The sequence below is a fragment of the Tasmannia lanceolata genome, unplaced genomic scaffold, assembly GCF_043159265.1.
Source record: "Tasmannia lanceolata isolate RefF3 unplaced genomic scaffold, GAP_Taslan_0.1 ptg000011l, whole genome shotgun sequence".
Lineage (NCBI taxonomy): Eukaryota > Viridiplantae > Streptophyta > Magnoliopsida > Canellales > Winteraceae > Tasmannia > Tasmannia lanceolata.
Genome location: NW_027518688.1, coordinates 24890956 through 24915546, shown reverse-complemented (window position 1 = coordinate 24915546; position 24591 = coordinate 24890956). Strand labels below are relative to the sequence as shown.

The following is a 24591-nucleotide window of genomic DNA, read 5'->3' as shown; positions in this document are numbered from 1 at the left end:
AATCGGGTTGGGTTCGGGTTAATTTCAATTCGACCCTACCCAACCCGACCCGACCTAAGTTGCACCCCTACTAGTAATATCCTTGCCTTAGTTTCTGAATTCTGATGTTCCATTCAACTCAACTAAGCTTTTGTCCCAAACTAGTTGGGGTCGGCATCTGATATTCCATACTAATCAATTTTTTTTTTTTCACAGGTGGGCTGAGATTTGGGATGAAGGTGTTCTTATAAGTCGTAACAAGTTGGACTCAGAATCTGTTACCGATTAATACTCATCTATTGCTTAGGAATCACTAGAAATGTTCATATTCCATAGCAATTTCACATCATCTGTCCAAGGCCTATGATTATTATTTTATATTTAACTGTTTATAACATGAGAAAACGGTTTCTACAGACAAGTGTAGTTAAGTTATCTACACACTAGCTTAAAATACAGTCGAGGGCATATTGTTTGGGTGATCCAAACCATTCATTTGATTGGCCCTCACACAGATAGGATGTCCACAAAAAATCAGCGCATCATCCCAACCCTACGATTTGTGGAGGTAAAATGGACGTGTATAAACTTTTACAAATCTGTCCATTTTTTGCCTCTACGGTTCGAAGGGTTAGGATGATCCTATGAAGCTGATTTTTTGGGCATGCACTATCTCACCCATCAAATGAATGCTTTGGATCACCCAGAGAATGTGGACCCCCCACTCTATTTTAAGCTAGTGTGTAGATAACTTATCTACACTTGTGTGTAGAAACTGTTTCTCTTAGGCAAAGTTAAGTTAAATTAGTCTGCAAATATGGCAAATCCTGAAAAGGTCCATATTTTTTTGTATTGATTTAAATCTTCTGTAAGGTTTGTATGAATGCTTAGGGCTTCATCTTATCAGTGTACCTTCAATATTGTTGGGAAAATGATATCCACACTTCTTGCTTTAATAATGGGAAATCCTATATTTGCACGTTTGTAATTAGCTATTAAAGGGTTGATACAAGTCCCAAAAATGTCAAGAGTGCCATCATCAAAGGGAGTGCAGATATCATTTCCCTATCTTTTACCAGAGTAAATGTTATAACTTGTTACTCTAGCCCCACCTGTTTATATCTAAAGAAACAATATGGGTAGGCACACAAACTGCAGGTGGGATCCACCTTCGTTTGATCTGGACCATTCATTTAATAGCCCTTGGTTTGGATCTCCTATGGACCAAAAATCTCTCCACGTTAATGATAATCATTTCTTTTATGTAGCTTTTTACCCCGTTTATATTTTACAAAAACTATATATTATTGAATGCAAAGATTGGGTTAAGGATATCCAAAGCAAGGCCTATCAATTGGACGGTTCAGATCAGGCAAAGGTCATTAGGGGGGGGGGGGGGGGGGGGTGCCTCATTGTATTACAATTCAATAAGGTCGCCTCCTAAATCATTCCTCTCAAAAGTTTGAGCCTTAAATAGGAAGTCTCATTGCATAAAGGTGGCCCCGATTATCAATTAGTGGGGTCCCATAAATAACTAGAAGATGAATATAAGGGATGTTTATCAGTATGAAAAATGGTACTGACACCCTCTTAGTTTGTTTCCTTTTGCACCCAATTCCCTAGTTTAGTAACTATCTGGTAGTTGGGATTGTCCAATTGATGTGATTTTTAAGAATTGTCGTATCCATTGGACCACTGATTTTTAGAGCATGACACTGTAGAATGTGAGAATTTATACCAAAAGGATTCAGGAATATGCTGCCATTGTGAAACGACCAATTACTCCAAAAGCTTAAGCCCATTGGAGAAGGCGTACTTAACACTCCCCGTCACGGTGCGGCCCCTCTTTTTAGGTTTGGCCTACACGTGGGCCTACATGTGGCCCCTGTAGGAGTAATTGGTTGTTTCACTCGGAGCTATTGCCCTGGGTTCAAAACTCCTTGATATAAAAAATTCACATGTAATGTGCCACGTGTAGGCCAACCCTCAAGCGCGGGGCCACACGTGAGGGGGAGTCTGAAGTATAAAAGTTCAAGTTATGCATCTCCAACAACTTAAGCTTTGAGTATTTGATTGGTTGTTTGACAAGCATCTCTCGCTTTGAGTAGCTAAGGCAAGAATGAAGAATGACAACTTTTTATTAGAACAATCACATCGTATTTTAACCAACCTCTTGGCTGCCTTGTTGGTAAAAGGTCTCGTCTTTAAACCTTTAGATCCTAGTTTTAAAGGATTGCTACCCAAAAAAATCTATTCACAACCACATCATGTTTTACCATTATTTTGGTGCTCTTACAAGATTTGCACTTGGATTGTCAGGTTCGGACGCTAGAATGGCATCCTATTCTGATTCCACCCGACTCCGACATTTGGTTGAAAAAAAGTACCCAACAAAAAAATTAATAGAATCAAAGAGTGGAATTGACATTGAGGTGGAATTAAAGAGGGGAAAATTGATAGAATTCGTTTCCCGCCCAGCCGGGTGGTATTATGATTCTGCCCTGCTGGAATAAAAATTTTATTATAATTTTTTTAATTAAATTTTTATTGTAATTTTCTTCCATTCCTTTTATAGGAGAATCTGAATATGAGTCGGAATAGGATGGCAATTCCGATTCCTGATTCCAGCAATCCAAACTCTTTAGAAAAAAGAAAGAGGGATTTGCTAGCGTCCATCACAACGCATTTCGCAGATGGGCTGTTGCATATGAGAGCAGCCACCTCGTGAATGAAGACAAAATCCGCGTAAAGTGAGCCTATGTGGCTGCTCTCACATGCAACAGCCCATCCGCGAAATACATTTTGCCATGGACACTAGCAAATCCCAAAGAAAACTGATTTTATATCCTCTGGTTCTCTATGCTGTGGAGGGGAGCAAAAGGGCACAACTAGAACAACCATGAGGCTTTTTGGCAAGTACATGGTGCTTGGGGCATCTGGGTACTCCTCTTTCGTTTCCAATCTCCATACTGTATAATCATACATACCATCTTCATTTCATACTCTCCTCTTATCCTGCGCTTACACCCTCTTATCCTTCACTCTCCCTCTTTATGTTCTATTTATTTTTCTTCTATTTCTTGAACAGGCTTCTCTTCTTGGCTTCAACAACATATGATGTGCATAGATCCATAAAGAACAATGAAAAACCTCCTTCAAAGGAGCAAATCCAAGCGCTTGAAGATTATCTCAGATCTATACGCAAATTTCCTTGATTGACTCCCTTAATTAATCCTGCCTAATGTAAACTGTTTCTCACACCAATTTCTCTAAGACCCATGTGAGTTTTCTATTGTATTTTCTATTTTTCATGTATCTTATTTTTATGCTGTCAATGAATTGGTTTTGTCTATGCGTATTGTCATCAATCAATGGTATTAAATTGGAACGCTTAAGTTTATCCATAATTGCTATTCTTTTGGTTTGCAAATATCGCTTTATATTGTTGAAGAGATGAGATGTATAAGAGCTCTTGAGGAAGATCTTGGCCTCTTGGGGAGGATTGTTTTGTTGAGATTGTTCTAGTTGGTGTCAAAAGTTATACCAAACAATCAAAACGAGAGACTTACATAGTCAAAATGAAGTGGAAGAATTAGATTTCTGCTTGGCGGAGTCAGTCCGTAGGACTCTGATTCTCTCATTTCTGCAGGGTATATTAAACGAGAATTATAATCATTGCCAAAGCCAAGCACAGCCCTACTAGAATAGATTTCTATCTCATATCTCTGACCTTTTAGTATTGTTTATGTTGGTCATATGTATCTTGGCTTGCATTGTTGAGGCCATTGTTTTAGGGTCTCTTTGGATACAACCAAAATAAGACCTTATTTGCAAAATAAAGTTACTTTAGATTGGGAGAAATTATATTTCCACACCCTTTTGTTTCTCTTCTTCTCTTTCTTTATAAAAAGACTGCATTTCAAGCCCCTTGAGTTCCAATCTCATTTGCAAATAATGATTAATACCCCTATATATAAGCAAATAATGTCTTGAGGCTATCTAAAAACACCATTAAGCTTTGGATGGAAATCCATTGCTAACAATAAAGGAACTTGGCTGCAAGATGAATACTGCAAACAATCAACAATAACTTCTTCTTTTTTGAATGGTAAACAATAAAAAAATGTGGGGCTTGGACCATGGCCCTCTAGATTAACTTGGATTGCGCTTGTCCGCCTAGAATTGTTTTTGATTATTGGGAATGGGTTTCCAATCAGTAGTATTTTTTTACTTTTCTCCTTTACCATTTTAAGGTAATTATTTTATACATTTTCACATTACATGTATGGTTTTTTTTAATATATTTTTTCATTTTTATCTCGTGTAATTGCATACATGGAGATAGGTATACTTCATTCACAAACAGCTACAACAAAAGGTGATTCTCTTGTATATTTCCTTCTCATTTTCAAAGGATAGAAGTGTTTGACAACATATTTGCCTCATTGGCACCATGCATTTCTTGATATGCTAGGAAATAAGTATAAACCCAGGATCCTTTCCATCAACAAGAAAATTTGTAATTAGTAGTTATGCATCCCAATATGAAATCCTTGTGTTGATATTGTTTGCTAAGGCATCTGTTCTAAATGGATGTAAACAATTCTGTAATTTAACGTGGCAATCCATGCTTTCTTTGGATCGGTTTCTACAGTTTGGGTTTACATTTAAGGAGCAGATGATTATAAAACAAAGTAATTCTCTGAGAAGGTTGGCAGTGTGGTCTTATGAGTCCGAAACGCTAAGATGTTAAACGCTGAGAATACCAACATCTCACAAGAACTCACCATTTTCGAGGTCCTGAAAATTTCATATTCTGCAAAAAGACTGATCATGATTAAACAGAAAGATGCATATCCTCGAAAATGCAACTTCAAGTAACAAACAACCTGAGATTAATTTGCTGCCTAAAAAGGTGATTGGATGATAAGCACAAAAATAATTTTGCTCAAATATTTACCACTTTTAACTTGAGAGCCCTGGTATTCTGCAAATAATCCTTCACAGTATGAAGTATGAACAGGACGGAAAGAAATAGTTCTATAAAGTATAAATCATTGTGAGTTGTATGTGTTTTTTAATAATAAAAATTGAGGTCTGACATTCTCTGTGGAAAGGAGATTGAATAAAGAATGTCAGCTGAATTTTGCTCAAATATTTACCATTGTAACTATGGACATGCATCTATGGACAGAAAGGTACATCAATCCGCGTCAAGATGGCAGCTGAACAAATGAATAAATGGTTTGTTATCTGCAAAATAGAAATATAACAATTCATATTTATAAATCTCAATGTACAAATAAATTCTCAATAGACAAAGCAAAAGATAACTCTCTTTGCAGTTGAATAGAAGAAACTGCAAAAGTGTAATAATGGCCACATTCTATGAAGCTGGCACTCCCTTCAAAAGATTAGACACTTATAATATTTCAAATAGAATGTTCATTTCTTTGGTTCAATGGCCACTGATGTAATCTATTCAGTAACCTCGATTCTTCCAACAAATCCCAGGAAGAAACCAACATACTCAATTTTTTTTATTCTGATCATAGCTATCATATCTTGAACACACATTATCTCAATGACAATTGTGAAACAACCAATAACTCCAAAAGCTTAAGCTGTTAGAGGATCGCACTATTTAATCTTTTATACTTTAACACTCCCCCTCACATGTGGCCCTTCTTTTTAGGGTTGGCCTACACATGGCACATGTGGCCCCTCTTTTTAGGGTTGGCCTACACGTGGCACATGTGGCCCCTCTTTTTGGTTTGGCCATTACATGCGTATTTTTAATATCAAGGAGGTTTGAAACACTGACATTTGCTCTTATACCATGTGAAACAACCAATTACTCCAAAAGCTTAAGCTGTTGGAAATGGCGTAATTTAATCTTTTATACTTTAACAACAATAAAGTTCAAACAGCAAGTAGTTACCTTTACAAAATCGGTAGCAGAAAAAGCCTGAAATATATACAAATGATATGTCTGTCCCCTCCGCATGCAAAATTGTATAAGAGCAAATTCTAATGATGGCGTGACGCAAGACTGAAAGGCAATGGCCACAAAAGATATTAGAAGAATCTGACAAGTAAAAGTTGTAAGTTCTAGGATAACAATACTAATAATAGTAAATATGAAGTTTCCTATCCTACCTGCAGTTCTGTGGCACACTCCAATAGGATAGCTGTGATATTTTTAGACTTGGTGGCAAAGACATAAACCTTCTCCAATCATCAAGCATGATTCTTAGATCATGAAGTTTGTTATCTAAGCCAAAACAACAATTTGCATGCATTGTACAGACTTTATTCAAATCTCTGCTTGGCTCACAGAAGCCACCGAAGTAAGCAGTATCCAAAAATCGCATTTTTAGTCCTATTTCACTAATAAATGGATCATACTTAATAAAATTGAGCACATCCTGGTCATGATACCCAGGATGGACCTCTCTTGATGAGTACCAAAACTTGTAAAACTCTATAGCTCGATTGTTAGACTTTACATAGGTAAATCCTCCATTGGGCATATTCTGTAAATCAGTAGCATTTCCCACGAAGTGATCACATGCTATTTGCAAATCTCCATCGAGATAAAAATGTGGAAATGGATCCCGAAACCACATGATATCAGCATCCTGCAGAAAATACAAACCAAAACCATAAGCAACAACAACTATAAGGTTAGCACATGTAAATCACACTAGAGAGATTCATTCTTATGACAAAGCCGCTAATGGGGGAGAATGGAAAGGAAATGGAAAAGGCTAATATACAAAATCCTGACAAGTAATGAGAAAACTCCTCAAAGAACAATATTTTTCTTTTCTCATATATATATATATATATATATATATATATGAGAGAACATTTCCTACACACTTGTGTAGGTAAGTTACCTACACACTACCTTAAAATACAGTGGGGCCCACATTGTTTGGGTGATCCAAACCATTCATTTGAATGGTCCTTACATAGATAGGGTGTCCACAAAAAATCAGATCCATAGGATCATCCTAACCATTCAAACTATGGAGGCAAAAAATGGACTAATTTGTGAAGGTTTATACACGTCCATTTTACCTCCACAAATCGTAGGGTTGGGATGATCCTATGGATCTGATTTTTTGTGGACACCCTATCTATGTGAGGACCATTCAAATGAATTGTTTGGATCACCCAAACAATGTGGGCCCCCACTGTATTTTAAGGTAGTGTGTAGGTAACTTTTTTTTTTTTTGAAGCGGTAAGAGAATATATTAAGAACCGAGCTGGTTCGAACAAGCTACATAAAGAAAAACAAAATACAATATCAAGGAGGTAAATAATCAAACTGTTCCAAGCTTGGGCGAAAGACACCACTCCTAGCGAGAGAGTCAGCCTCTGAATTAGCTGACCGTCTCACGTGCCTAAAGGATAAAGCCGAGAGAAGATTTAAATCATTGAGTTCATCGAAAAGAGATAGAAACCGCCAAGGAGGAGAGACTTCCCCCCGAAGCCAGAGAATAACATTAGATGAGTCCCCTTCCACTATCACCTTATGAAAGACAGACGGATCCAACAGTTTAAGCCCACAATGGGCAGCTCTTACTTCCGCTTCTGACGAATCCGCCACTCCAATAGGGCCCGAGAAAGCCCAGAGAACATCCCCCTTGGAATTACGACATAATCCCCCAATGCCTGCGACCCCAGGATTACCAAGAGAGGATCTGTCAAAATTCAGCTTTATCCATCCATCAGGAGGAGGGATCCAGCGTTGAGAAGTTTTAGGTTTGGAAACCCCCTCATTGCTAATAGACAGCCATCCTTCCCATAGAGCATACGGAGAGACGAAATGGAACAAAGGAAGGCTTCGGGCCCAGGAGATAACCGCAGAGATGATAGATATAAATACCGAAGAAGAGGATTTCGCGACGCCCTCAAACACTCGTGAGTTGCATTCCTTCCAGATGAACCACCAAGCAGCCACCAAGCACAGTTTCCACAGCAGCTTACCCTTTCTTTTCCAGGGGCACCATTCCCAACTAGTAATGAAGTCAGAAATAGAGAAGGGAAGAGCCCAAGATACTCCAAAACGAGAGAAAACAGAACCCCAGATATCTCGAGCAAACTGGCAGTGAATCAATAGATGATTTATGGATTCACCCGCCGAGTAGCATAAAGGGCAGTGGTTGACCAAGATCATTCCTCTTGACCTCAGGAAATCGATTGTCTGGATACGTCCGCGACAAACAGACCACGCAAAGAAGGATATCCTTGGGGGGGAAGGAAACCGCCAGATCGATGCAAAAGGAGCCTCTACTTCACTGCGCACCAGCTGACGGTAAAACGATTGAACAGAGAAGACACCAGATGAGCATCCATGCCAAATACGGAAGTCAATCCCACTCTTCTTAATATAACATCCTTCGAGCAAGGCCATTAACTGAAGAACTGAGGGCAACTCTCTATCAAAAAAATGGCGACGGAACTGCGGTTTCCAAACCACATCTGAGTTGATCCTTTCAAAGCAATCCGCCACCCACCCCGCTTTTTGAGAGGAAACGCGATAGAGATCAGGGAACATTGAGATAAGGGGGGCTGCTGAACACCACGGGTCGGTCCAAAATCGAATTCTGTCCCCGACATGAACTTTATACCGAATTCCTTTGGAGAACTGATCCTCTACCTTCAATATATCCCGCCAGACAGTGAGACCTTTGAATCGAAAATTATCAGCAGTGCACCAATGTCCTTCCTTCATCCCATATTTACTCCCGACTACTGATACCCATAAAGCCGAGGGTTCGGACCCACACCGCCACAGCCACTTACCCATTAACGCCGAGTTAAACTCTCTGATTCTTCGAATCCCTAAACCTCCATTTTTTAAGGGGAGGCACACAGAGCTCCAGTTAACCAGGGGAATGCCACCAGAGATACGAGAGCCTCCCCACAAAAACTGTCTTTGAATTTGTTCAATTCGGAGAGCAACACTTACAGGGCATTTGAAGAGGGAAAGAAAATAAATTGGAATATTCGATAATACTGCTTTGATGAGCACTACTCTCCCTCCTTTCGAAATCAAATTTCGTTTCCAGGAGTCCAGTTGCCGCTCCACTCGATGGATGATTGGGTTCCAGAAAAGCTTATTCGGTCTACCCACCCCCAAGGGAAGGCCCAGATAGGAAGTACGCAGAGATTGAAGAGGGCACCCCAGGATTCTTGCAAAAACTGCGGCTTCAGATGCGACAACATTGATTACATATAAACCAGATTTAGAAAAGTTTGATCTTTGGCCCGTTATCAGCTCATAGCACCTCAATATAGCTTTGAGATTCAGTATCTGAGATGCAACTGGAGCGCAGAATAGCAACGTGTCATCGGCGAACTGAAGGAGCGACACCTCCACTTTACGACTCCCTATCAAGAACCCTTCAAAAAGACTCAGCTTCCTACCTTTGCGCATAAGCCGGGATAGAGATTCCGCTATAATGACAAAAAGAAATGGAGATAGAGGATCCCCTTGCCTGAGCCCCCTGGATGACTTAAAAAAACCTTTGGGAGAGCCATTGATGAGAACAGAGAACCAAGCGGAGGAGACACAAGATCTAATCCATCCTCTCCACCTTGACCCAAAACCCATTTTTCCGAGACTATAATCCAGAGCCTCCCACTCGACCCGATCATATGCCTTTTCCATGTCAAGTTTACACACAACTCCACCTTGACCACTCCGCCTGTATGCATCGATAGCTTCATTGGCTATAAGGGAGCAATCCAGACTTTGTCTTTTATGAACAAAAGCACTTTGACTATCAGATATTATGGAGGGAAGGACTGATTTGAGCCGGTCTGCCAGTACCTTTGCCAATACTTTGTATAGACACCCGACGAGACTTATCGGGCGAAAATCTGAGACCTTGGATGCCCCCTCGACTTTTGGAATTAGAGTAATGAAGGTTGCCCCAGTTCCTTTGTCCAAAGCAAGCCCGTCAAAAAATTCTTGGAAAAAACACATAAGATCCAATTTCACCACTTCCCAACAAACTTGGAAAAAGGCCAGACATAAACCATCCGGACCAGGCGCTTTATCTTTACCCAAGGAGAATATGCCTTTCTTCACTTCCGACTCAGAAAAAGGCACTTCTAAGGAAGCAGCATCCCCCAAAGTCAGTCCGGCAAACTCCACCTCTTGCGGAATAGGGCGAAGGGTACCATCTGAAGAGTACAGAGCCTGGAAAAAGTTAAGAATTTCTGCTGAAATCTTCTCCTTATTAGAGACACTCTCCCCGGCCACAACCAGAGATTCAATTCGGTTCCTACGCCTATGTGCACTAGCCATAGCATGGAAGTAGGCAGTGTTTTTATCTCCCTCTGCAATCCACTTTACGCGAGATTTTTGACGCCACGTAATTTCTTCCTGAAGCAGTAAGCGATTATGCTCAATGCTCACCCGACCCAATTCCACCCAGTCCTGATCCGAAGCAAGACCGCTCTCCCCCAATGCGTTTAATTCTAGCATTCGATTCTCCAACCAGCGTTTACGCCCGTGATCAAGCAGCTTTCTTTCTTTGACCCACTCCTTCAATTTTGCCTTGACTTGTCGCAATTTGTGACCAATAACTATATCTGCTGGGCCTACCACATGACAAGCAGACCACCATCCCCGCAATTTCTCCGCCATCTGTGGGAATTCCAACCAAGCAATTTCGAATCGAAAAGGGGAAGGCCCCCACGATTCCATTCTAGGATCTAATAGGAGGGGACAGTGATCGGACACCATGTGGGGAAGCGCTCTCTGGAATACCTCTGGAACAAGTTCCAACCACTGTCCCGAAATCAAGAATCTATCCAGTCTACTTCTGTGTGGCCCTCTAGCCCAGGAAAAGGAAGCACCGCTCAAGGGGAGATCAACTAGTTCATTGTCTGCAATAAAGACGGAGAAAGCCTCCATGTTTTTAGTGACTCGCGAACAGCCTACCCTCTCCCCAATTGCTGTAATTTCATTGAAATCACCCCCAATACACCAGGGATGGGAACACCATGCTCTAACCATGGCCAATTCTGCCCAAAACAGACTTTTATCGACAGCTGACAGCGGACCATACACTCCAGAGAAAAGCCAGTCAGATTTATCCACAACCTTTTGAAGAGAAACTGATAAGGTGAAGACTCCAGGCCACACCCCCTGTCGTGACCAGGATCCGCTATCCCAAGCTAACAGCAAACCTCCTGATGCCCCTTTAGATGCTAAATACACAAAATCCCATTCTTTTTTAAAACCCAAACTCCTAATATCCAGTCTGTTAATGGATTCCAATTTAGTTTCCTGGATGCAAACTACCTCTGGCTTCCATACATTTAACAATTCTTTGATTTGTAATCTTTTCTCCTGGGACCCTAGACCATTTACATTCCAAGATAGAATCTTCATAATAACACTTAACTAGGATGCGGCTTCCCCAAACCACCACCAGAGAATCGACCTTTCTTTTTCGAGCGAAAGCGCTTCCCACTAGAACCCGAATCATAGTTTATAGAAGATTTTAATCGAAGTAATTCCCTATCCGTGCGGCTCGCACTCGAAACATCAGTCCCATGAGAGCAAGAAATCCTACTACCATCTCTTTCTTCCACTACCTTAATTGCATCTCGATATTGATCCTCTGACCCTGCGAAGACCAAGCCCAGTTGAGTACTTATGAACAAGGTATGGTCTACCGAAAGTTGAGACCGATCATTGCGAAAGCTCAGCTCAGAGAAAAACCCGAGATTACCACCAATCGACGAAGAGCTCATCTTCAGAGATGAAGAGTCGAACCAGTGTGTAGGTAACTTACGTACACAAGTGTGTAGGAAATGTTCTTTCTCTATATATATATATATATATATATATATATATATATATATATATATATATATATATATATATATATGTGTGTGTGTGTGTGTGTGTGTGAGGAAAAGGATTGTACGCTCGAGTGTACCAACCTTATGGTACGCTCGAGTGCCCAATCACATGTGGGCCCACATTTTTAGGATGATCCAAATATATATATATATAATAGCCTTTTATGTAAGCCTTTTATGTATCATATTTGGCATGTTCATAGGGAGGCCAACTTATTCACAGAGATATTGAACCACAAGGCATGTGGAGTCACTCAAAAAGTTGCTCAAAACCACAAGATCAACACAGAAGTACTTCCATCTAAATTTTCTAATCTTTAAGGAAAGTAGAAGTTTAAGATCACAGACAACACATTTAGGGTATCATTGTTAATGTTTTAGCCATGTCGGGAGTTTGGACAGTAAATAATGGCTACTGATAGTGGCACTACCATGTTCTTATAACTGCATAAAGTCAGCTTGTCTTTTCTTTTTTAATTGGCTTGTGAGAACTTTTTGGGAGCTGTGATAACCTTTGACAGCTGTTTAACTGTTTAAGTAATAGGAGACAAGATGAGTTAGTGCAATTATTTAAACATGGTAGTGTCAGTATCAGTAGCCTAAATAATAATATGACATCACAATTGGTAACGTTTTAGCTTATCATTAATTTATTGGTCACCAGCTCCAGACTGTTGGATCTCTCCCTCCAAAATGGAAGGTTGCACGGGCTTTTCTTATTGGATCGAGACTGTGTCCTTTGGTAACACAACAAAGGATCAAATGTTACAGATAAAATTTTAATAACTGATTCTCTGGTTATGTGTAAACCAATAAAGCATCCCAACTAGGGTTGAGTAGACATAGCTCACTTATATGGTCATCATAAGTGAGATAGTTGTATACAACAATATTATGGTTCTCTATCACATGAGTGGGACTCCGTATCTACATTGTGAAACAACCAATTACAACAACAGCATAAGCTGTTAGAGTTGGTGTTATTTCATCATTTATGCTTCAACACTCCCCCTCACATGTCGCCCCTCTTTTTTGGGCTGGCCGTACATATGGATTTTTAATATCAAGGAGTTGTTGATTTTTGAACCCAGGACCTTCCATGAGGTAATAGCTCTAGGTCCTCCATGAGCTAATAGCTCTAGGTCATGGGTTCAAAACACAACAACTCCTTGATATTTTTGAACCCACGCGTATGGCAAACCCAAAAGAGGGGCCACAAGTGGGTTGGCCCCTACACAGTAACACAAGGGACAGACAATAAGCAATAAGAATATAAATTATGCATTATATAGATGAAGGTATATACTAAATGTCAAGTTTTATATAAGACAAGGAGAACCGCTCTCCCCTTTTTTGTTTACAAATGTGGCTGAAGCATTGAGTTGCATGCTAGATAATCTAAAAGAGGAGGGGTTGGGGGGTTCGTAACTAACCCCACCACCATAGAGATTGCTCAGTTGCAATATGCGGATGATACTCTTCTCTTTTGTAGCGCCGTTGAGGTGATGGTAAGAAATCTCAAGGTAGTTTCGAGACGCTATGAACTCTGATACACTGGTACTTGTGTAGGCCTAACATATCATGTTTGACACAACATGATATCGATACTCGTACTCAAATACTTCATAAATACTTTTGTTGGTCAAACAAACTATACTGTTTTAAACATGTGTCACAAACTTTGAATTAAATCGCATGGTTCTCACTTATTAGTATCACTTATTTGAAATTATAATTTTGAGCAGGTGTCTTAATAGATTTTATTTTAATTTTATTACTAGTTCCATCTTATAAGTTAATTACAATTAAGCTTTACGATATTTTCTTCATGTCGTGTTTTATCTCATGGTATGTGCTGTACGACGTTATATCTCTTAAACTAGTTAGCATGAGATGATTGTGGATTAGGGATAGAGTTTATCCTTATCCTTAGAGATAGAGTTAGAGTTAAAATAGGATTCTAGTTTCTTTTCTATATATATTGATGTACTGTGTATGTAAAAAGGGGATCTTCCATGGAATGATTTTCAGTTTGCTTCGTGGATTCAAGGATTACACCTTATTTCCTTGTGGATTCAAGGACTTTTATCGAAGAGAGACGGTGTTCTTCTTCAACCAGGTTGAAGACGGTGATCTTCGCCTTTCCTCACGCTTCTGCCCGTGTCAAAGTGTTTGTGAGCTAGAGCTCATATAAGCTTATATGAGCTAGAGCTCACAAACATAGGGGGGCCACATTGTTTGGATGATCCAAAGCATTCATTTGATAGGCCCTCATATAGATAGGGTGTGGCCAAAAAATCAGCTCCATGGGATCATCCTAACCCTTCCATTTGTGGAGGTTAAAATCTCCACAGTTTGAAGGATTAGGATGATCCCATGGAGCTGATTTTTTGGCCACAACCTATCTATATGAGGGCCTATCAAATGAATGCTTTGGATCATCCAAACAATGTGGCCCCCTATGTTTGTGAGCTCTAGCTCATATAAGCTTATATGAGCTCTAGCTCACAAAAACTATTACCGAGATATATATATATATATATATATACACTAGTAAAAAACCCCGTGAAATGCACGGGCCGACAAAGAACTGTACGGACCACATCATAGGTTGATCCAAACCGTCCATGTGATGGAACACAACATCAATAGGTTGTGCCTGATCATTTCCATAGGCTGATCCTAGCCCTCCAATCTATAGAGGTTTCCATAATCTGAAGGTGCCCAAAATTTGTAAATATTTTTACAGATGTGCGGAATTCATAATATCTTCACAAAATTAATAAGGAAAAGTAGTTTTTTCGTGATTGTCATATTTTGATACCTCTTCTTTGTAGTTTTTTCCGTAATTGTCATATCCAGGTACCCGTTGTCCGTAATTTCCCTCCCAAACTTTACTACGTAATGATTATTATTGCTAGCTTCTTTCTTTACGAATTATTGCTAGCAACCTTTCAAGAAGTATTTCCGTGCAGTTTTTCATCACATCTAATAAGACAAATCTCTGAATACATAAAATTGCAAATGATGGGCGAGACATAGTGTTTGGAGAAGGTGGCTAGCAAATCAAGATTCGAAATCACCAGCGAGGTGTTAATGCCATAGATTTTGCAAATAATTCTGAACATTCATACATTTTTTACCCTCACATAGATAGTATGTACAGATATGTTGGGAGGGCAAAAAACAGTAAAAATGATCCACATTGACGTGTTAAATGGACAAAATTCTCTCCTTTTCTCTTCTGCTATATAGTAGTAGATATATACACACACACACACACACATATATACGGTAGGGGTACCGCCCTTAATATTTGATCCAACAGCAGCACAGCAGCTCACTTTTTGAGGAGCTGCTGTTGGATCAAATGTCAAGGCTCAAGGGTGGTACTTCCACCGTACAAAGGCCTTATTGTTGTAAGGCCTTACACCATATAATTTCTCTCTCTCTCTCTCTCTCTCTCTCTCTCTCTCTCTCTCTATATATATATATATATATATATATATATATATATATGAGGAAAGTGAAGCTACACCGCCGGTGTAACTAACTTAGCTACACCGCCGGCTTAAAATACAATGGGCCCACATTGTTTTGGTGATCCAAAGAATTCATTTGATTGGCCCTCACATAGATAGGGTGTCCACCAAAAATCAGCTCCATAGGATCATCCCAACCCTACGATTTGTGGAGGCAAAAATGAACATGTAAAAAACCTTCACAAATTTGTCCATTTTTGCCTCCACAGTTTGAAGGGTTGGGATAATCCTATGGAGCTGATTTTTGGTGGACACCCTATCTATGTGAGGGCCAATCAAATGAATGGTTTGGATGGGCCCATTGTATTTTAAGCCGGCGGTGTAGCTAAGTTAGCTACACCGGCGGTGTAGCTTCACTTTCCTCTATATATATATATATATATATATAAAGGGTTCATGCGCTCGAGTGAAGAAACAAGGGTGGGGCCACATTGTTGGGGGGATCCAAAGCATTCATTTGGAAGGCCCTTTCATGGATAGGGTGTCCACCAAAAATCAGCTCCATTGGATCATCTTAGGCTGTTCATTTGTTGGGTGAAAAAATGGGCAGATTAGTGGACAAACAGTATCTGTCCATTTTCACCCCCACAAATGGACACCCTATGATGATCCAATGAAACTGATTTTTGGTACACAGCCCATCCATTATGGAGCCTTTCAAATGAATGCTTAGGATCACGCCAACAATGTGGCCCTACCCTTGTTTTCTACATATCTACGCTCAAGCGCAGGAACCCTTTACTATATATATATGGGAAAGGTGTTTGTCAGCAGCCCCTCATATAAGCTAGGAAGCACGGGTACTCTACCGAGGCTCCCGTACCCATACTAGACACGTATTGGGTGCGGGTACGTTCGGGTACGCCCCAGGTACATCCAGGGTACGTACCCCAATTTTTTGTATGAAAAAACCCCAATTTTGGTTGCTGGGTGCGTGTCGGGTGCGCAGCCAACACCTCCTGCTTCTCCTGTCCGGTGTAAATCGTTCCTGTGCTTCTTCTCTCTCATGTACTCAGTATTTACATTTACATGTAAACTATTTAAGTAAATGTCATTGTCCATTTACTTAAGATTTACATGTACATAACGGAATACCCCTCATTTGGATTTATTAAAAATAGTTTCAAGACCCAAATCTAAAAGGATAAAAAGTCAACTCTCCTGTTCTAGTACAAAATCTGAAGAAAAAGGGTCGGGTCAAAATTTTAACTTTCTTAACTTCCAAACGGTTGGGTATTTTTCAAATTTTAAAAATTTATAAAATCTATCATGCCCAAACATTATTAAATCCCAAAAGTCCGGTATAAAAAAATCTTATAATTTGGTCTCTAAAAATTATTCATCTTATCAGGCACTGGTCAACACACTGGCGACAGACTTTTTTTTCTAATGAATGATGTATTGATGCCTCATGTTATGAAATATGGAACTTAATCGCTTATGAAATTAAGAGTAATATTAGAATTTTCCATTTTGGTGATGATACTATTATTTGATTGCTCTCCAATTATTATTTTTTAATCTTTATAAATATACAATAAAATATTAAAATATATTATTATATTCGGCGTACCCGCACCCGGTTTTTTTTGGAAAATCACGTACCCGCACCGGTACCCGTGCTTCATAGCATATAAGCTTATATGATGTGACGGCTAAAAACACGGTGGGCCCACATTTTTTGGGTGATCCAAACCATTCATTTGATAGGCCTTGACATAGATAGGGTGTACCCAAAAAATCAGCTGCATAGGATCATCCCAACCCTTCGAACTGTGGAGGAGAAAAATGGAAAATTTTGGGCAAATTTATAACTGCCCATTTTCACCTCCCCAGTTCAAAAGGTTGGAATGATCCTATGGAGCTGAGTTTTTGGGCACACCCTATCTATGTCAATGCCTATCAAATGAATGGTTTGGATCACCCAAAAAATGTGGGCCCACCGTGTTTCTAGCCGTCACCTCATATAAGCTTATATGAGGGGCTACTCATACTCACTTTTCCCTATATATCTACTACTATATAGGAGAAGAGAAAAGGAAAGGATTTTTTGAATTATTTGAAAATTCTATATATATATATATATATATATATATATATATATATATATATATATATATATACGCACATATATAAAGGTTTCTGAGCGATACCTCGGATAGCTTATCTGAGCAAGCTCATATAAATAGGGTAGGTAGCTATGTTGTTTAGGTTATGTTACATATTGATTCTATAGGACCTAACATAGATAGGGTGTCCCTAAGAAATCATCTCCATAGGATCATGGTAAGCGTTGATTTGTGGAGGTTTTAAATGGACGTCTAGAAAATGGGTCTATTTTGTGCTTGTACAGATCGAATGGTTAGGATGATTGTATGGAGATGGTTTGTTAGGAACACCCTATCTATGTGAGGTTTTATGGAATGAATGAGTCAAACAACATGGGAGATGGTGTATTTATAGTGGCTTGCTCAGATAAGCTATATGAGCTATAGCTCAGAAACCTCGCCCCCTATATATATATATATATATATATAGAGAGAGAGAGAGAGAGTAGTGTTCCTGCGCAGCTGCTCAGATAGCTTATCTGAGTAGCTGCTTCAAAAACTCATATGGCCCACATTTTTTAGGTGATACAAAGCATTCATTTGAAAGGCCCTTCCATGGATAGGGTGTGTACCAAAAATCAGCCTATAGGATCATCCTAACCCAGTCAAAGGCGGAGGGGAAAATGGACAGACACTGTTTCTGACCATTTTTCCCTCCACAAATGGCAGGGTTAGGATGATCCTAAATGGCTCATTTTTGGTACACACCCTATCCATGAAGGGGCCTTCCAAATGAATGCTTTGGATCACCCCAAAAATGTGGGGCCACATGAGTTTTTGAAGCAGGTGCTCAGATAAGCTATCTGAGCAGCTGCGCAGGAACACTTTACTTATATATATATATATATATATAGAAAAGGAGAGAATTATTTGAATTTTTCCCAAAATTCTATGAGAATCACACGTCACTTTTTTTGACTTTTTATAACAAAGGCACCCATTCAACCCACATATTTTCAATCCTACCCCCTCCTTTATGCTTTTTAACAAAGGCACCCATTAAAGCCACATAATTTCAATCCTACCCCCCTCCTTTATGCTTTTTTAATTATGGAAACCTCTATAGATTGGAGGGCTAGGATCAGCATATGGAAATGATTTTACGGGCACAACCTATTGATGTTGTGTTCCATCACATGGACGGTTTGGATCGACCTATGATGTGGTCCGTACAGTTCTTTGTCGGCCCGTGTATCGCACAGGGTTTTTTACTAGTGTGTGTGTGTGCGCGCGCGTGTGTCCTCCATAGAGAAAAGGGTTCCTGCAAACGTGTGCAGGTAAGTTACCTGCACACGAGTGCAGAAATAGGGTGGGGGCCACATTTTTGTGGGGATCAAAACCATTCACTTGGAAGGCCCTTCCATGGATAGGGTGTGGCCCAAAAATCAGTCCCATTGGATCGTCCTAACCCAATCAAAGGTGGTGGGGGGGGGGGGGGGATGGATAGACACTGTGTGTCCACGTTTCTCCCCATTTTTCCCCTCCACAAATGGCAGGGTTAGGAAGATCCAATGGGGCTGATTTTTGGGCCACACCTTATCCATGGAAGGGCCTTCCAAGTGAATGCTTTGGACCCCCAAAAAATGTGGGCCCCCACCCTGTTTCAACAGGGTCGAGTTGGGTCGGGTTTTTCAAAACCCTAGCCCAACCCTGGATCCCATTATCTCGGCCCTAACCCGCCCTGACCCTGAGTCAGGGCCGAAAAACCTCAACCCATTGCCCGCCCTACAGGGCTCGGTGCTGGCCCGGCCCGCCCTGATTGGCCCTGATTGGGCAGGGCTGGGCCTAATTGACCCTAGTGCAAATACCTATTAAGAGTGCCAAAAATAAAGCAACCACTTATCATATAGAACAAAATGATCAATAAACAGAGAAAGGGAACAAAATAAGACTATGAATTCAACAACATGACGGGCAACAGAGACAATTAATAATAATAATCTAAAGAAACATCAATCCAAGATAATAGAAAACATTAGCAAAAGAAACATGCACAGATGGTTCAATTCTATAATAAAAAACTTAGGGTCGGGCCGGGTCAGGGTACCCGAGGCATTAACCCAGAACCCGACCCGACCTGAGTCAGGGTCTAAAAAAATGAACCCTGACCCGCCCTCAGGGTTGGAAAATCCAGCCCTGACCCTGTTCGGGCTCAGGGAGGGTCAGGGCCAAACTTGCACCCCTATATATATATATATATATATGAGGAAAGTGTTGGTGAGCTCTTAAGCTCACCGAACTTATTGTGCGCTTAAGCGCCCAATCACATGGGGGCCCACTTTGTTAGGATGATCCAAAGCATTCATTTGAAAGGCCCTTACATAGATGGGGTGTGTACCAAAAATCAGCTCCATAGGATCACCCTAACCCATCCATTTGTGGAGGTCAGAATGGACAGACATTGTTTGTCCACAAATCTGCCCATTTTTGCCCTCCACAAATGGACGGGTTAGGATGATCCTATGGAGCTAATTTTGGTACACACCCTATCTATGATAGGGCCTTGCAAATGAATGGTTTGGATCACCACAGAAATTGTGGGACCCATGTGATTGGGCGCTTAAGCGCACCATAAGTTTGGTGAGCTTTAAGCTCACCAACACACACACTCTCTCTCTCTCTCTCTCTCTCTCTCTCTATATATATATATATATATATATATATATATATATATATAGAGAGAGAGAGAGAGAGAACTGTTCCTACACACATGTGTAGATAAGTTATCTACACACTAGCTTAAAATACAGTGGGGGCCACATTATTTGGGTGATCTAAACCATTCATTTTTAAGGCCCTCACATAGATAGGGTGTCCACAAAAAATCAGATCCATAGGATCATCCTAACCATTCGAACTGTGGAGGCAAAAATTGGACTAATTTGTGAAGGTTTAAAGACATCCATTTTACCTCCACAAATCGTAGGGTTGGGATGATACTATGGATCTGATTTTTTATAGACACCCTATCTATGTGAGGGCCTTTAAAATGGATGGCTTGGATCACCCAAACAATGTGGGCCCCCACTGTATTTTAAGTTAGTGTGTAGAGAACTCTCTACACATATGTGTAGGAACCGTTCTCTCATATATATATATATATATATATATATATATATATATATATATATATAAAGAGAGAGAGAGAGAGAACATTTCCTACACACTTGTGTAGGTAAGTTACCTACACACTAGCTTAAAATACAGTGGGGGCCCACATTGTTTGGGTGATCCAAACAATTCACATAGATAGGGTGTCCACAAAAAATCAGATCCATAGGATCATCCTAACCATTCAAACTATGGAGGCAAAAAATGGACTAATTTGTGAAGATACACGTCCATTTTACCTCCACAAATCGTAGGGTTGGGATGATTCTATGGATCTGATTTTTTGTGGACACCCTATCTATGTGAGGACCATTCAAATGAATTGTTTGGATCACCCAAACAATGTGGGCCCCCACTGTATTTTAAGCTAGTGTGTAGGTAACTTACCTACACAAGTGTGTAGGAAATGTTCTCTCATATATATATATATATATATATATATGAGAATAGTGTTCATGCGCAGCTGCTCAGATACTTCAAAAACTCATGTGGCCCACATTTTTGGGAAGATCCAAAGCATTCATTTGAAAGGCCCTTCCATGGATAGGATGTGTACCAAAAATCAGCCCTATAGGATCATCCTAACCCAATCAAAGGTGGAGGGGAAAATGAACGGACACTGTTTCTGACCATTTTTTCCCTCCACAAATGACAGGGTTAGGATGATCCTAAAGGGCTCATTTTTTGTACACACCTTATCCATGGAAGGGCCCTCCAAATGAATGCTTTAGATCACGCCAAAAATGTGGGGCCATATGAGTTTTTGAAGCAGCTGCTGAGATAAGCTATCTGAGCAGCTGCGCAGGAACAATTCTCTCTCTCTCTCTCTCTCTCTCTCTCTCTATATATATATATATATATATATATTAATATATATATATATGTATAAGTGTGTGTCAAAGTTAGAAAAGGAAAAGATGTATAACATGGTTTGCATAAAACAACTAGCAGCTAATTATTTCATAGGCAAAATGAATTACTCAAGCTAAAACATGCAGAAAGATATAAGTGTACCGTGAAAATGAAGTTGTAACCCATTTCTAGAACAGTGCGTAGGAAGTCAATCCTTCTCCACATCATTTTCAAATAGTCGGGAGTCATGAAATACTTCTCACCGGAAAAATCAAGTCCCTCAGTGGTAAGAGCAAAGCAATGGGTATGTGCAGACAAGCATCGGACATATGCCTTTTGGTCCAATGCGATTATTACCAAATGGTTCAAAAGCTTACGTGTGTGATCACCAATTCGGAAACTCTCAAGAAAGAGGTCAAGAACAGAATTTGGAGCTGTCCAGGCTTCATTCACAGTGGTCAATATTACTGTTTTGTTCTCCATTGACGCTTCCTTCAAAACTTTCTCCAGCCTAACATCTTCATTATCCTACAAAAATTACGAAACTAAATAAAACTGAACATATAAATTCATTATTCAACATCCACAACTAAGATTAAATCTTAAAATAGTGACTTCCATAAGGAAAAAAATCCACAAAGATATGATAGAATGCTTACAGCGACAAAAATACTAACAGACAATCCTTTGCCCATTGGTACAATGACGCAGCAGTGTACACGGAACTTCAAGAAGCAGGAGCATCTGGGAAGTGTCTATACAACTTAATACTATAGAACTCAAACTGTGTTATGTGTCTAAATGGGTCCCACTAGAATGGAATAAATTTGTTCAAAGTTAGAATATATCAGATCTGAAGATCCGATCATTAGAATTTGGATGATATATTAGGCAGGTAGGGCAGATTAACCAACTAGGATTGATTTAGATAGTAGTCAAGATTAGACTAGTCTTTATTTAATTATTTCCATTGTTCTTTCTATGTTTATCCCTTGAGTGTTTTATATAAACACTCATTAGCTTCTCTACAATGGAACGAAGAAAATTATCCTAGAAATTGTGTCTTTTTGAATAAAGGAGGACTGATCCTTCCCTCGAAGTGGATCAAGTGGCTTATCTTCCCTCTAAGAAGATCAATTCCATTACGAACCCACTTGGGTTTGTAACAAAATACTGAAAATACATAGTTGTAGTTAATAAAAGATAGAAATCTAACTTATTAATGATTCACATTCATGCTTATAAAATCTTTAAAATGTGTAGAATTATAAATTACAAAACAAATACATAAAAGAACAAAATAGATTGAATTAAAGGTTATCTTGATGGTACCAATACCAAGTGATAGGATCGAGAAGAGACTCTTAGGCCGGAGAGATGGCGAGGATGAGATTTCCACAGCAGAAATGTCACTTTCTGTAAAAGATCACTAGTATTAAATCTAGCCATATAGTATATATTTTTATGACTATAGCCAATTACCCAGTTACTACCACTTTTATGACTATATACTACGGAGGGCGAGCCTTGGCACAACGGTAAGGTTGCTCGATTGTGACCTGGTGGTCATGGGTTCGAGTCACGGAAACAGCCTCTCTGCAAAGCAGGGGTAAGGCTGCGTACATCTAGCCCCTCCCCAGACCGACCCCGCAATGGAGGGAGCCTCGTGCACTGGGCCGCCCTTTTTATACTATTTGTCTTTAGTCGTTATCTGTATTCAAATTCTTGTTTTTTTTAAAAAAAATGGCATATTCAAATTCTTGTTTGTCATTTCTTTTTTCAGAAAACATTGATAGTCGCAACATGTAGTAACACATGTCCAATCATAATTATACAATTTTCAGAACTTCAGAAATTTCAACAAACTCAAACGACAATTAAAAAAAAAGAAAAATAAAAAATAAAACCTTTTTATTGCAAGGAGAAGTACCCACGAAACTAAACTAGCATAACAGTGATCTTCAAATAGAGGATACTATTTTAAAAAGAGAACAAGAGTCCAGGCAAGGTCCTTTTGGTCATTTCCCAAAAAATAGAGTCTCCCTCAGAGTCAACTTACTTTGCTGCTGAGAGAATCAGAAACATAAACAAACAGATTACAATAGAAAATGACAAAACTGGACCATGAACTATCGCATTCATCATAGGTGCGCAATACGCCACCCTAGTTCCGACTAACGATTTCAATAAGAAAGCTTGCTATAATGCGCCGAAATTGCTATAATGGGCCGAAATCACAGAATAGGAAAACAAGGCTTCTACAGCAACTTCAGGCAATCACAAGCAAATTGCTATTACCCTAACCCTAAGTTAGGGTTTTTAAACCGAATTTTAAGCGATTCTCAACAAGATCATGAAAACTGAAAAGGCAATGGGGGTTTTTAAACCATAACTTACCAAATCGGAGGTCTCGATCATGAAGATGTCATTGAATTCGATCGGAAGGTGATTCTCTGAAGAATTGGTATTAGCTTGAGGAAGGATATTGATGTGATTAGAGGCGTGAAAGAGGACGAGGCAAGGGAAGGATATGGCGGCAAGAAAGAGAAGAGCAATCGGAATCCGGCGAAGGTTGCCGGAATCCGGCATGGTTTCAGGGTTTCCGATCATCGAATAACGTATCCCTCGCCGGGAAAAATGTCGTGAAGGTTTCTTCATGGAAAAAAAAAAAGGAGTTAGGGTTTTAAGGGTTTTTTAAGCCCGATTTGGGGGTTTTCAGTCCTAGTAGGATTCTGAATTGATAAGGACCGATCTGGAAAGTAACTGGAGAGAGAGATAGAGAGAGAGAGAAAGAGAATGGAACAAGGATTTATGAAGTGGGCCCTACCTTGTCGTTGATTAGGACTGTTCGTATTGTGGGACCTACAACAGGGCGGCAGTTATGTTAATTAAATAGGAGAATGAATAGCGAGTAATCGTCAGAGTTGGAATAAATGCTAGCGATCAGGATCATCTTTTCAATTGAGACCGTTGATCTCGAGGAATGTTATGTGGCAGTCCACATGGTCTTGATCCTGTTTATAAGATAATTGACTGCCTTTGGATCCAAGGATCCAATCACGTTCCCTTTTCTTCTTGGCCCAGACATCTCTAGTGTATTTTAA

The 24591-nt window shown here is 39.7% G+C and overlaps 2 protein-coding genes and 1 long non-coding RNA gene across 5 annotated transcripts in view; 2 read left to right on the top strand and 1 right to left on the bottom strand.

The window, feature by feature from the left end:
• The window catches only part of ARC3 (GTP binding protein), a 35430-nt gene extending 34553 nt beyond the window's left edge, over positions 1–877 (top strand). For both annotated transcript variants that reach the window (XM_077390875.1, XM_077390876.1), the window contains exon 16: positions 196–877. In XM_077390875.1, coding sequence (XP_077246990.1) covers positions 196–268 — 73 coding nt within the window. In that variant the 3' untranslated portion in view covers positions 269–877. The remainder of the gene's footprint in view (positions 1–195) is intronic.
• Positions 878–2739: 1862 nt separating this feature from the next.
• On the top strand, positions 2740–3379 carry LOC143886309 (uncharacterized). The gene is made up of 2 exons (XR_013253735.1): positions 2740–2919; positions 3068–3379. It is a non-coding gene; the product is annotated as an uncharacterized LOC143886309 (long non-coding RNA).
• A 935-nt stretch (positions 3380–4314) lies between these two features.
• LOC143886308 (uncharacterized protein At4g15970-like) lies at positions 4315–24250 on the bottom strand. 2 transcript variants are annotated; one of them, XM_077390250.1, is made up of 6 exons: positions 23885–24250; positions 21650–22015; positions 6139–6620; positions 5921–6031; positions 5142–5232; positions 4315–4795 (listed from the first exon to the last, which is right to left on the bottom strand). In XM_077390250.1, the coding sequence occupies exons 1-4, from the start codon at positions 24143–24145 to the stop codon at positions 6010–6012; spliced, it is 1131 nt and encodes a 376-aa protein (XP_077246365.1). In that variant the 5' UTR covers positions 24146–24250; the 3' UTR covers positions 4315–4795; positions 5142–5232; positions 5921–6009. The 2 variants fall into 2 exon arrangements, with proteins under 2 accessions (XP_077246365.1, XP_077246364.1); XM_077390249.1 differs by lacking the exon at positions 4315–4795 and having other exon boundaries at positions 4852–5232.
• Positions 24251–24591: the final 341 nt, after the last annotated feature.

Coding starts and splice junctions, on each gene's coding strand:
- LOC143886308 (XM_077390250.1), bottom strand. CDS start 24,145: ATGAAGAAACCTTCACGACATTTTTCCCGGCGAGGGATACGTTATTCG. Junction 22,016..23,884: donor TGATCGAGACCTCCGATTTG/GTAAGTTATGGT, acceptor TAATTTTTGTAG/GATAATGAAGATGTTAGGCT. Junction 6,032..6,138: donor AGTGTGCCACAGAACTGCAG/GTAGGATAGGAA, acceptor ATTGCCTTTCAG/TCTTGCGTCACGCCATCATT.